A 14,644-nucleotide genomic window follows, 5' to 3' on the forward strand; every position below is an offset into this window, starting at 1 on the left:
TTATAGTATGGGTTTTTTGTAAATACCATCTTTTGATTATTAAAACTGAATATTTAAAAAATCCTATTTACTTTTTACTGTTCGCTTTTTCCAGTTCAGTTAGAAATAGACTTGTCAGTTTTGGTGTCTGGTTGTCAAGTACTGGCAAAATATCACAATGTTGAGATGAATTACACACCACTGTGGAATGTTTATTTGGATTTCAGAGTGTGGTGGTTTTGAGTGGGTGTGTGTATTAAAATTTTAAAAGCAAACATAGAAACTCGTCTTTTGATCTTAGGTTTTAGCAGATGCTAAATTTCAACTGAAGTGTCTCTTTGAATTTGGTTGTACAGCTGGATATGGTCAGAATGTCACCACTCAACGTAGTACTAAAAATAATAAACAATACTAATGTTACTTGAACAGATTTACCAAGTCACTCACATGAAGGAAGACTTCTTTTATTTTCATTGAATTTTAAGTCATTTTTTATTAAAATATTACACTTTTACACTTTAAATTTTACACTTTATTACAGGACAAAGCCTGGCTGGGATGATTTAGTTGGTGTTGGTTCTGCTGTGAGCAGGGGTTTGGACTAGATGAGGTCTCTTCCAACCCTAATTTTCTATGGTTCTATGACTTATTATGGATTTTGTAATTTGTTTCACTGAGATGAACATTTTTTGAAATCCTACTAGTGGAAATGATCTTCGCTTTATAGCACTGTTACAGTGATGGTCATTTTACAAACAAAAGATATTGCTTCCGTGTATGTTTGTAATATATTTTAAAACAAGGGCTATTCTCTGAAATTGGAACTTGGCAAAGACCTCACTATTTGAACTGAATCAAATATTAAAAGGCTTAAACAAGATGCAGTTGGAGCTATTTAGCTGTGGTAAAATAGGAAATTTCAGGGTTTTGTTAGATTTGTATACATTTACCCTCCTTAGTAAGATGAAAAGTTACAATCTGTATTTGAAATATCTTATAATTAAGGCAAATGGATGATATCATGGAGGACGAGTAATATGATTGCAAGTGTGGGAATGTTTCGTGTCTGATAAAATAAACAATGGTAAATACTGAATCCAACATAGGAAACTGAGTATATTGTTGTCTCATAGGACATCTTATTGCAGTTCAGGAGATAAGAAGCCTAAATTGAGATATGTTCTCGTTAAGTATTACTTTACAAAATTAAGTAGATGTAAATTCTACTCAGAGCCTATTTGAATAGATATCTTATGATGATTTGAATGTCAGCTGCTGGCTAGTTTAGCAGACTCTGAAGCCCCAATCCTGCAACCAGAACTTACATGGTAGAGCCTGGTGCCTTTGTGGATACCCACTAATTTCATAGCGATGCTGGGGACAGGAGACTAGCCACATGGAACCAATAGCTTTGGCTGAAAAAATTGTCTAAAATAAGATACATCAATAATAATTTTTGTCCCACACATAGTGTATGTGGCAGCAAAATGAGATTTTCTTTTTTAAAAACTGATTTTCACTTTGTGTATACTCTTAATACAATTTTTGATCTAACAAGTTTGAATCTTTTGGGGAAAGACTGAAGGTTCTGAGACTCACCTTATTAACTTACTTTATGTTAGGTTTCAGAGTAGCAGCCGTGTTAGTCTGTATCTGCAAAAAGAACAGGAGTACTTGTGGCACCTTATAGACTAACAGATTTATTAGAGCATAAGCTTTCCTGGGCTACAGCCCACTTCATCGGATGCATAGAATGGAACATATAGTAAGAACACACACACACACACACACACACACACACACACGGTGGAAGTTGCCATACAAACTGTGAGAGGCTAATTAAGATGAGCTATTATCAGCAGGAGAAAAAAACTTTTTCTTTGATAATTAAGATGGCCCATTCTGTCTAAATTTGTTAGTCTCTAAGGTGCCACAAGTACTCCTGTTCTTTTTACTTTATGTTGTTGTTTATTTGTATTCCCGAAGCACCTGGGAGTGTCAGTCTGAATCATTCTTTAAACAGGCCAGATAGTTTGTATATCTGTAGTTCACAGTTATCCCATTATTCATATATTGTTTGCCAGTTGTCCTCTGCATAGAATGTCTGAGATATGAATTGTGCAAATAAACAGTCTAAAAATACCCAAAATCTATTTCTACGCACAGAACCTGCAATCTCATTCAGACGATATAGAAAAGCAGTGCAATAAGGTATCCAGAAAGAAGCTGACACACAAACAGTGCTTGTCAGCTAAATTAATAGGCTTCTAACTTGCAACAATTCAATTAAGAAGGAGCATTGCTGATGCTAGAAGGAGAGAATACGGTTCAAAGTGAGAGGTTGTTTTGAAGCTGATTGATTTTCTTTCCATCTTATGGAATTCTCATGAGTAATAGAAAAATCAGTGACACTAGGCCTAATGCCTTGAATCTAAAGTCCAGATGCTAGTATGTGAAGCTAGTACACTATATGAGGATATTATAAAGTGAATGTGTTTTTTAACATGTTTCAGAATAGCAGCCATGTTAGTCTGTATCTGCAAAAAGAAAAGGAGGACTTGTGGCACCTTAGAGACTAACAACTTATTTGAGCATAAGCTTTCGTGAGCTACAGCTCACTTCATCGGATGCATGCAGTGGACATGGAGGCAGTGTTATCCTGAGAACCTGCCTTGTTAGCAGGTGTTGAGCCTGACAGGTGTTGCTGAGCCCTGGTCCGTTGTTGCAGGTGAACCTTTAACCCTACCCTAGGTATAAAGGAGATTGGAGTGGCTGTCTGCACAGAGAGAGGGGATCTGGGAAGAACAGTCTTTGAGAAGGAACCTTAGTTGCTGCCAAATCTGAGAAGGCTTAGGGCCGTAATTTGTGTTCATTTTGAGTCAGTTTGTTTATAAAGCCAATTTCTATGGAAGTAGCCTGTGCTTTGAAGTAGAAAGGAAAAGCCACCTGTTCAGGCTTACATTTCAGTGTGAAAAATTGAGTGGGACCAGCACTGGTATTTTTAAAGATCTAGCAGGGTGATTATTTGGGGCTCATCAATAAACTAGTCCCTTCCCCGCTCACACTAGTTCTAAAATGAGACCCCTTTTAAACAAAAAGGGGATGGGGATGTGCAGCATTTGGACCCTCACTCTCACTGCTGCACTGTAGTGATGTGTTGAGGTCCATGCATGCAAAGGGTAATTCTCTAAGTAAGCTGTGTCTAGAACTGTTAGGTCTCCATATGGAGCAGTTTTTTGTAATCCTGACCTCTGTCTTTGTGACTGGGACCAGGAAATGCAATTCAGTCATTTACCAGTATTACTTTGTGTCACGCTTAGTGTTGATAATTCTCTCAGTTCTATCATGAGTAAGACCCTACTTCAGTTGCGGGATGGTTATCAAATAATTTTGTCTGAGTTGTGGGCAAGACACGGAAAATCATGGGAAAGTAATAATGGACCTTTTATTGATCGTGGTTATTTGGAAAAGCCAGAGAAGTCCTATTTGATTAAGAAAAATTTGCTGTAACAATATAAACACTCAAATATTATGTTATGCCTGCTAATTTTTTCGATATCAAACATTTTGCTGCAACTATATTACAATCATTAATGTGCGGGGCTGACAGCCCAAGCCCTAGCTGACAGCCCAAGCCCTAGCATAAATGGAGTTCTACTGTACTAATAGGGAAACGAGTGTGTGTTGCAAACTCAATATTTATGCAAAATTGTGTGTGAAAATAGGGTCCAAAGTAAGCTAATTAAAATCAAAATTGCGGCGGAAGTCTAATGTTGCAGGAGCTGCAATTTCCTCAATATTACAAATTACGTAGGACCTTAATCATGTCTTATGATATTGGGTATTTTTCTCAAAGCCTTAGTTCCCTTTGCTGTAATGGGAAGCAGTGTCTAGCATAACGTGAAGAGACATTTAATTGCTATGATTGTCAAAATAGGTTTTTTTAAGAAGTCCATAATCTTCATATTCACCTGGAAAGCTGGGTAATCCATCTGAGTCTCTGTCTAGTCAACTCAGATTTTATCCTCAAAAAATATAGGTAAGAGACAGACAGTTTTCCCGCAGCATAAGAGCTGGACATGCTACATATTGCATTCTTGAGGCTTCCTTTCGTTTGTGGTTCAGAAATCATGTGGGATGGAGGACTTCTAAGATCACAGATGCTCTCTTATCCTTTGACCGCCATTAAGAACCTTAGTCTGCAGTGAGTTCATACTCTGTTCCCCATCAGTCTTTTACTCCTATGATAGCACCGTATGGTGCTAGGCTGTTTTTTTGACAGGGGATACAAATGTCTTAATAAAGGAACCAGTTCTTTAAGGCAGGAAAAAGCTTGCACTGCAATGTAAAGCTCAAGTGGTAGGTACCTGTCTGCAGATAAGAGTGTCTGTTTCCACCAAATCCAGTAGGAGCTGATGATAAACACAGGAAAACCTGATTTTTAAAAAAGAGGGACAGCAGCGCACACAGACAACTAAAGCACATGCCTAATAGTTATTAAATGTCTCTTTATTATACCACCTGTAATGTTTATTATGACTACAGATACTGTCGTGATAGGTACAATATAAATACCGATACAGAATGACAGAAGACTAAGAGTAATATCTGTTCTAATCCTAATGAATTGGTCAACTTCTGTGTTAAATTACTGAGTTGATATCAGTTACATATTACTATTAACTGCAGTTTCATCACAGACTTATGTCTGTACAGCAGTGGAAGATGTGACTTGCAGCCCGGGTAGACATGCCCACTCTTGCTTTTATCTAGCTACTATGCTAAAAATAGCAATAAAAAGGCATTGGCACAGGCTTCAATATGGGTTGAACAAGCTCACCCAGGACCCTGGGTATGTACTCTCTGCTATTTCTAGCGTGCTAGCTGGATTAAAGCTAGCACAGGTATGTCTATTTAGGTGGCAAATCATGATTTCCACTGCAGCGTGGACACAGTTGCAGTCTGTATACAATGAATTCACATTTTACACCTGCAGGTGTTCTTACTATTTCTATCTTTTTAAGGTAGGAATTGATTCTTGGGAGTACATTTGATAATGCATTCATCCTACCAACCATGACCAGGGCACTGGATTCCAACAAAGATCCACCATAGCCACTATTCCAACATGTGTTCTGGAATAGAGCTTTCAGCCCTCAGTGCACAGGGTAATGTGGGCATTGGATCCACTTAATCACTCCTGTGTGGGAGAAGCACCCTTCCCTGCCCCTATGTGGGTGACAAATGCAGCATTTATTTGGCGCAGGGAATCTTGTATAGACTCTTCATGTGAAGTGAGTTCCATCCTATAGGTTAGTGAGGGGCTGCATTGAGAGCCGCAGAGAGTCGAGCAAAGGTTTCGTATTTTTCTTTATACTGCCCAGTCCCATCCCATATTCCCTGAGCTCTGTCCTCCGAAGCTACATAGAAACAGACTGTCAAAAGCACCATGGGACTTTCACTCAGCCATTTCATTTGGGGTCAGCCTTCCCACCTTGCTGCCAGTTACAGGACTGTTTAATCTACTGTGTATTTTCCAGGAGAAGTTGCCAAGTAGCCAGCCCTCCTCCCTTGAAGTCTGTTCGTAAGACATCCATAACTGGACTGTTAAATAACAGGACGAGATGTGTGGCTCGCTTCTTTCTGTTTCCAGTTAGTTCAAAACAAGCCCAGGGTGAAATGCTGAGAATTTAAGAGAATGGTTTTTGATTGTGACACAAGATTATGTAGAAATATAAAGGAGATGGAGATTGCAGGGAAAGCATGGTTTATTTTGGACTCAGAGAGTAATATTGAAAAATAGAAATGAATTTGATAAAATGAAAATCCATATGTGTTTAATGCATTACAATTTAGGAAGTTTTTCCTTTCTTTCAGCAGAGAGATCCTTCTTCAAGATTGAGATCTTGCAGTGTAACAGATGCAGTTGCTGAACAATCTCACTTATCACTGGTAAATCAAAGCTAATTTTTATTTCTTCTATACTTTGTTTTAAATATTCTTTGGTTCTGAGTGGAACCTTTTCCTGTTGCAGAGGCTTCAGAATATTTATACAGAGGTGGTAGGAATATGACTGTACGAATCTGTAACTGATTCCAAATTAAGATCATGTTGCGTAGGTCAACATAGTAACGCGGTTTTACTGGTTTTACAAAAGATTAAGTCAAGACGATTAAAGACAGTGGATGAAATTGTGGCCCCACTGAAGTTGATCAAAGTTTTACCATTGACGTCATTGGGGCCAGGATTTGAGCCCATGCAGCTAGTTCTGGCCTCATTTACATCTCTGAAATCTGGAGCTGGGTGTCACTGAGGGAATTTGGCCCAGTGCTAGGTTTTTGGAAAATCAAATACACACATTTTGAAATAAACTTATACCTGGGCTTACAGGGAGCTATATAATTAGAATTGGGCAAAACTGGTGACATTTTTCATTAAATTTGAGAGGTGGGCAGTGGTTGGGGCGGGGGTTGTTTTTTTTTGGAGAGTGGGGAATAGGGGTTGTTATACTTGAAAATTCATGGACTGTTTTGTGCGTGGGTTTTTGTTTTTGTGTGTCAATATTATTTAAAGCCATTCAAAATTTGCACAGAAGTGTTACCATAACATTTTCTGGCCTGTGAAGAAACGTAAAAAAAGAAATAGACGCACACCCATAGAGGTGGTGGGAGTGGAGGCGAAATCAACACTTTTTGAAATGTGAAAAAATTTGCAGCAAGTTAGTGGAAAACTTTTCCAATTTAAATAAAAAGAAATTGGCTAGTATTTCAACCAGCTTTAACAATCCCCTTTATGAAGGGCCATGTAAAACCAAAATCTAACGGCCACAATAATTTTCTGACCAATATGATATGTCAACAAGGTTTTCCTAATATAGTAGCTAAGAAATTAACTGAATCCCTTTAAACAGGAAAAGAATCCACATCCCAAGGTGGTTGTTAAACAGGAAAGGTATCTTTGGGTTCTCTTTTACTCTATAGTTATTTAGCACTTTACTGCTGATGTCCAGCAAGCTCTACATTTTTTTCCGTAGAATTGGGCAAAGTGGTGGTGTCGCAGATAGAGTAACCTAGAATAAAGTTGCAGTAGATCAGCCTTTGACTGTGGCTGGCCAGAATATTTCGTAACGGATGATATTTCAACAAAAAATTGACAATATTTCCTATAGAACCTTCTGCAGAAATCTTTTCCCCATTTTTTACCAGAACTGTAAATATGGACATACAAATGAAAAGGATCATTAGAACTTGTATCTTCAGGAAATAACAAAATATGAATAATTATCATCTTTTTTATTGTTAAATTGGTGTGATTCAGCCACTTTTGTATTTGAAATTGGCTAAGATTTTTAATATAAATTTGTCATTGTATTAAACAGTTGACATTTTTTTTCCTATTTTTATTGATTAAATTCACCGTAAAGCTGGAGATTATCTAATGGTTCTATATATGTCATTATGAAATGGTGGCTTTGCAGTAATAGATGTTTCTGTATGTGTTCAAGGGAAATGTATATAAAGTACTACCTACTTATTGATCCTACTGCATTAAAAATATTGTGGCTCGCAGCAAAAGCATACTCAAACGGTCTCTCCTCTCTATTATAAGTGATTGGCTTGTGCTGGAATCTGCACCAGCCAGCTTCTGCTTTTTCAATATTTTTGATTCACTTCTGTCCTTTGTGGTTTGTGGGTTGTTTTAACTGGTGTATAAGGTTAGGCTTTGTTATGACTCTTCCTTCAGTTTATTGTTTTAAAATGTTTACTACATGAAATTAGGTGCTCAAAACAGCAGTATAAAAAAGCATTACTTTAAAACTGGGACATACCTGATCTAACCAATCATCAATCTCTACTGAACTAACAGTCATTTTTCCTCTAGCAACTAAACCCTTCCTTTATTTCTAATTAAGCTGTCTGTCCTGGAACATATTGCTCCTTACTGAAAACTTGGAACACCAATTTCTTTTTTTATTATTATTATTATTATTACTATTATGACTTTTCACAGGGCTGTGCGCTCACTGCTAGCCAGAAAATTGCCTCTTCGTTTCTAAATGTCTGCGCTTTATGCTTGTAGAGCTGAAGATGTAAAATTGTTTTTGTTTGGAAAAGTAATTATTTAAACACCTTACATTATAGCACTAGTGTATATAGAGAATCCTGCACCAAAACTATTAGACTAGTGCCTCAGTCTTTGAATTTATAAGTGATGTGTTCATCTGGGTTATCAGTGATCGATGGCTTCATTTTTCTTGCTGCTATCTTTTATTTAACATTACTTCAGTCTAATTGCTCTCCATTAAAAAGTGTGAGAGAGTGGCTATGATTCCTGAAGATGTGAGCATAATCTATTACCTTCATCACTAAACATACTTATCTGTAACATTAATTATCATTTAACAGCAGAGTGGTCCATCTAGGAGAGCTCGTTCTTCAACTGTCACAGGTGGTGAAGAACCAACGGTAATAATACTCTTTATCAAACACTTTCTGTAAATGAAATATGGGTTGGGTTTAGCATGTTTTATGACACTGGACATTTTTTCATACAGCAGCAGTGTATTGGTTTAAACTTTTCAGAAACCCTAGCTAAGTTTTAACGTTTGTTTTTCACCTTTTACCTTGAAATAATCTTTTCAAGTAGTATGATAATATCACAGTAATATTAGCATACTGTAAAGATACAGATATAATGCAATTGATTTTTAAACAGAGTGACACTCTTGGAAAATACCATTGACTAGTGCTAAAAAATGGAAAGATATAGCACTTTATTTTTAAATGCAATACTAATTGCAATGTTGATTATACACGGAGACCCTTTAAAATATAGCACTTACCATTTGTGCTGACTTAACACTAGACTTATTCAGTTTTATTCTTAGGCCTGGATCCTGCTTTGAAAACCATGCAGGCAGAGGGATGTACCCATGTAATTCTCAGTGTAGTATATGGTCTTTGTATACTACCAAGTTTTACTTTCCTTGTGTCATTAACTAGCCCAGTGCTGGATATTTGACTCTGAATGTTTCAAGAAAATATTTTACAATGTTTAAATTGGAAGTTTGATATTCTGAAACCATTTTGCGTAATGTAGTTTGTGAAGCTATCCCATACACTTGCAATCTGATTAAATGTGAACCTAAAGCAAGTGGATTGTCCAATAATAAATATATTCAGCTTTTATAAATATATATGTGCACCAATGAAAACCAGTTATATATATATTTATTTTTATTGTGGAAGTAGCATGAGGCCCTAATTCAGGGATCAAGGCACCGTTGTGTAAAGCACTGCATATGTTCTTTATTGAACTTTAAGGAAACGTACCTTGTACCTTGAATTAAGTGTCAATACCTTTCACGAACACAGAAATGCCTTTGATATCTGTGGAAAAGCTGATTAATAACCACGTAAAGCAGACAAAATGTTCTGTATTAATTTCTAATGTAAATCCAGTCTTTTGTTGGCAGATAGTTCCATTAATTACACACGTTTTATACAATTTTATATTCCTCTACTAAAAACTGAATTCAGATTAGAGCTAATCTATAAATGCCTGGTCAGTAACGCCACTGTATTCCAAAATAGGCATGCAATGTTGATGTGATAGCCAAATATATTGAGGCCTGGTACAAGGAAATTCTTGTTGAATTTTTACATTCATATTGATTATGCATTTACCATGCCAATGTAGACCTTCAGTGTTTAGATAGCACATTGAAATTAATGCACAAAATATTAATGTACAGTGTAATGATACGAGATCTGTCTATTGTATTGCAGGGGGCCTTGTTTTTCACTTAAGTCAATTACAGAAGATGAGCAAATTTTGATACATGATTATGTAAAGTGGGTGCTTCTTTGAATGTGCATTGATATATATTTGTGTGTGTGTAAATACACAATGTTTTTTAATTGGATTGCTTTTAAGAGCTTTATTGAAAGTCTCAGAGGAAACTGATTATTTTCCCTTGAAATGTTTTATGGTAAAAGTAGACTGGACAAAGCACTAGTTATCACAAATGGCAAGAAGATGAACAAGATAATTTGCATAAGTGTCTCCCATCTCTGATTTATCTTATGAAAGGAAACCAGTAAAGAAAATATAGTTTACCTTTGAGAATGCATAAAGTACTGGTAAAGAGAACTGAAAGTTCTAATTTAATGTGTTTTAAATGGATTGCGTCTGAGTCTCTATTTTGGATTGCAAAGCTCAGTTTATATTACAAAGGAATACTGCCAATAACTGGATTCAGTTTATAAGGCGTTAGGAGACAACAAAAAGGAAGAGACGTGTTGCTATATGTGATCTTTAATGGTTCCACCTCTAGTGACTCTCTTCGTTTGTGACTGTCCTCATAGCTCCCTGTAAATCAAACCTGCTATTGGCAATATTCACTAATGGACTTAAAACATCCTTTTGGTTTTGTCTTGAATACAATGTATATGATTAAAATCAAGTGATTTAAAAACTTCCTTGAAAGCCTCTGAGGTAGCCACTTTTAAAAAAATGTATATTGTTGAGAATTTCAATAGCCTCTCAGTACAATGAATGCATGTATTTGTATACAGTACCTCAAACCCTAGAACAGATGAACGCCTCACCTGTTGGCTGAGAGTCATGTGACCTAAACTACTTTTGTTCTGACAAGCTAATCAATAGCTAGAACACCCCAAATCATGACCATTTAGGAAGTGACTGAATCAGGATTTCGAGCTGTCTCAGCCAGATTTGTTTAACTAATTCCTCTTCTCCTCCCCTTCTGTTTCCTCCCTTTTCTTAAATAGATGGTCAACTTTCTACCCATTCTTTACTTTTCCTGGACTCCTGATTTTTTCTTTGAACCATGGAGGCTGTTTTTCAGCTCAACCACATGAAGCATTTGCCTTTAAATGAAAGAATTCTCTTAGCACTGGCTACTGTAATAGTTCAAAGAAGAGTTCTGGAATTGATAGGGAATCTGATCAGAGGGTAAAGCAGATGAGGGAGCTACTGAATAATATGTTGCTGGAGCTTTAAATAAGGAAAACTAATGCACCTTGGATTTCAAAAGTGATCTGTGGGTGACATAGAGATACTGTGACCCACAGTGCATTGTCATTCACTTTTTCAATCTCTGGGTCAATTGTTTTCCACTGTCTCAACTTGCTTTACAATATCTCTTTTGTAACAGGGTGAATGTACAACATGAATTGCTGTTTTATAAGGCTACACAAAAAAGAGGTTGTTAGATTGCAGTGTAATTATGATGGTGAATCAGGCCTGAGAGATTTGTGATGTTACTGAACACACAGGTATCTGTATCGCTAGGTAGCCTTACTTCAGGCCTCATGCAGCATATGATCCATGTGCAGAACCTGTAAGGCATCAGCCTTTAAATTCTCTGGTGGATGTTTTATCAAAAGTAACTGGAAATTTAGATGCCACAATATTTTAACAAGAAAAATAAACTTTTAGAAAAGGAGTACTTGTGGCATTTCCGATGAAGTGAGCTGTAGCTCACGAAAGCTTATGCTCAAATAAATTTGTTAGTCTCTAAGGTGCGAGGGTCCGCTGTACTTTCAGCCACATTATTGTTGTGAATGACTTTCCTACCTGGTAATGAGATTTTTTTCCTCTTTAAATTGAACATAAATGCTATAGTGTTCTATAGATAAGAATCCAGTAGTGATATTTCCTATAGGACATTTCCATTTCCATCATTTAAGCAGTTACCCCATGTGTTTTTCTAGCAGTGAAACCTCATGGTTTCTGGTGCATTAAGCTGCTTCCATGATACACCCTACTAATGCCTCTTCGTTACAGTTTTCCAGTTACCATGTGTGTCATTTTAGTTTTAAAATACTGTTTACAGTTTCAGTTTTATATGGAAAATTGAAGATTTTTAAAATACCGTAACAGATAGTAATATTCAATAAAGTCAGTTACACAAAAAGCATTTCCACCATATAAGGGAAATTACATGTTATATCAAGGTATAAAATGCAAAATATATTTTGTAAGATTCACATACCGACAACCAGGACTGAATTAGAACAGAGGAGATACACATTTTCTGAATTTCCAAAAGAGTGATGCATGTAAGCTCTTGAATGTTCCTCAGTTTTAACCAGGGTGGAAACAATTCACCAGTTTTGTAGGGTAAGAGTAACACTTTATGATGGTGGTGAATTTTTAAACTAAATACAGCAAGCAGCAGTTAATATTAACATGTTGGTTTGCCTCCTGTTCAGAATTATCTTACCCCTTCCTCAGTGCAGATGGTAGTCTTTTGTGAGACTCAATCAGGTGGAATACTTTCCAAAAATAGAAGATCTGTGTCTGCCTAAAAAGAATCAGGTTCCACCTGTGCTAAGATGGTCGGTAATTTTCAGGCTAATTTATTCCAAAAATTGGTTGGCTTTATTTATAGATCTGTGTTGAGATAGTCTTCAAAGAATGCTTTTGGGCTGCTCATCATGTTGCTAATGTACATTACCTCTTTCTTACATTCAGACTTCTTCCCTTTTTATGAGAGCTCAATATTTAGAGAACCTCCTGGATGACTCTCCATCATCATTAACGACATGAGAGCATATACTCTCAGCCTCTTCTCCAGACTGTAATATCTTTGCAAGATCAAGCCCCTGATACGTACATCTTGAAAAAGTGCTGACAGCCCTCAATTCCCACTGACCTCAGTGGGAATTTAAAGTTACTCAACACCTCACAGGAGTGTCCAGTACCTTGCAGAATTGAGCCACATTTGAACTAGTAGGATTTAAAACTCACGGACAAAGTGTCCTTCCTGATACTTGGGGGCAGGGAGGGAGGACATGTGACGACCCCATGTATTGCTACTGGGAGGGACTTTCAGCCCCACCTCCCTGGGCCAGGGCAACCAATCCCACCGGCTCCTGGGGGGCTGGGGCCACATGGGCATGGAGCACGTGCCTTTGGGCATGGCTGGGGCCAGCCCGGCCCAGAGACGCTCAAAGCACCATTGTCCTCCCAGAGCTCATGGACACCTCAGCAGGGGTGGTGTGAGCAATGCCCATACCCCTGGCAGAGGTCAGGGAACCTGCTCCCAGTGGCAGCCCTGCACCCAGCCCAGGGACTGCCGTGCTCTCCCCACCGCACCAGAGTTACCTGTGGGGAGGATGGGGGCTCTGTCGTCCTGCTGCGCCTCCCCGCAGCACAGTTTCCAGCTCGCTTGGCTGCTCTCCCTAGCAGCCGGGCCCAGATAGGGAGAGGAGGCGGCGGGAAGGAGCCTCTTCTGAGGGTGGCTGCTCCAGGTCGCTGCCTCTGTGCAGCATGGCAGCTGCCTGAGAGAGAGCCCGCCTGGGAAGGTGGCATCCCGCCCCTTCCACTCCCTGCCAAAACCCAGCTGCCAGGGATAGGGGGGCTGAGTGAGATGGAAACATGATTGGCGGGGAGTGGGGGGCACTCCAGGTTCTCGCAGGCAGCCACCGTGCTGCGTAGAGCAGCGACCCGGAGCAGCCATCCTCAGCTGGCATGAGAAGCAGCTCCATCCCGCGCCTTCTGCTCTCTGCCTGGGCCCAGCTGCCAGGGACAGGGGCCAAACGTGCCAGGGACAGGCGCAATGGGAGAGGGACAGAGCCCCTGTCCTTCCCCCTCCCTCCCCTCCCCACTCTCCAGCAGGCTGAGCAGAAATCTGGGGCAGACACTTGACCCTGCATGCCCCCCTACGTGTCGCCTATATGCCCACGAAAACATGCTGTTGGTACATCCTTGCTTACTGATTGATACCCTGAGATCAGGTATTGGTATAAGAAATACTTCCTGTTACTGAGGTATCTGTATATGAAAAGTAGTTCAGTGCAGAATTTCAGAGGTGCTGGCCTTTGCTTCCTGAGCTTCCTGACGTGCTGAAGGACACTATGTTCCTCTCCTCAGCTTTCCCATGATAACACTCACCTCTGATCTCCACCATTATTTCTTGCTACTGGCAAAAGCATCAGAACAAGAACTGGCTGTAATGTAAGTGGAATCTCAGTAGTTAAAGAAACTGCTGCTTTTTACACAATAAGTAAGGAAGATTGCACACTGAGAACCAGCAGAAAATCCCCCTCCCCTCCCCGAACAATACTTCAGTCCTCACGTTTTCTTGCTACTTTCTTCAGTTGCATACCTTTTCCATGGCTTACTTGAAATTGCAACATCACACCCTATGCTGTTAAACAAACATGAGACCTTTATAGTCTGATTTCTGTCTAAATATGGAGCAAGAGCATGACAAACTTGCAAAATCTGTTCTTTCCCTTTTTGCTTAACATCTGAAAAGAACGTCAAAGATGTAAGAAATGTTCCATCTGCAAAATGTATGTGGTCCTTTGGCTTGTGTGCTGGGTAATTGCCTTAAATGTCTGGCTTCATTGCACAGTGTGAATGAGCATTGGAGGAATCTCTCCTCTGAGTCTAGAGTAAAGGGTAACTGAGTTTTTCAGCCTACTTCAATTATTTGCATCAACTGCAGGTTGTCAGACAGTGGCAAGACTTTACAATCCTTTTCTTCTGTTTGTGTTTTTGTTTTGGTGTTTTAATGTGGCTCCTTTTAGAAACAGGCTTGTCTCAGCTTCTTTTATCTGAACAGGCTTTAAAGAGCTCTTAAATTTTCTCTTGCATGCAGCAGACAGGGTTTCTTCTCTCCCCTCAAGCA

General features: G+C 38.8%; 1 protein-coding gene across 12 annotated transcripts in view; it reads left to right on the forward strand.

The window, feature by feature from the left end:
* NEDD4L (NEDD4 like E3 ubiquitin protein ligase) overlaps positions 1 to 14,644 on the forward strand; it is a 371,283-nt gene that overhangs the window by 296,181 nt on the left and 60,458 nt on the right. For 9 of the 12 annotated variants that reach the window (XM_073343628.2, XM_073343622.2, XM_073343624.2 and 6 more), the window contains 2 exons: positions 5,857 to 5,931; positions 8,385 to 8,444. In XM_073343628.2, coding sequence (XP_073199729.1) covers positions 5,857 to 5,931; positions 8,385 to 8,444 — 135 coding nt within the window. The remainder of the gene's footprint in view (positions 1 to 5,856; positions 5,932 to 8,384; positions 8,445 to 14,644) is intronic. The other 3 variants (XM_073343625.2, XM_073343626.2, XM_073343623.2) reach the window with 2 other exon arrangements.

This window comes from Lepidochelys kempii, chromosome 5 (genome assembly GCF_965140285.1).
Source record: "Lepidochelys kempii isolate rLepKem1 chromosome 5, rLepKem1.hap1, whole genome shotgun sequence".
NCBI classification, from domain to species: Eukaryota; Metazoa; Chordata; order Testudines; family Cheloniidae; genus Lepidochelys; species Lepidochelys kempii.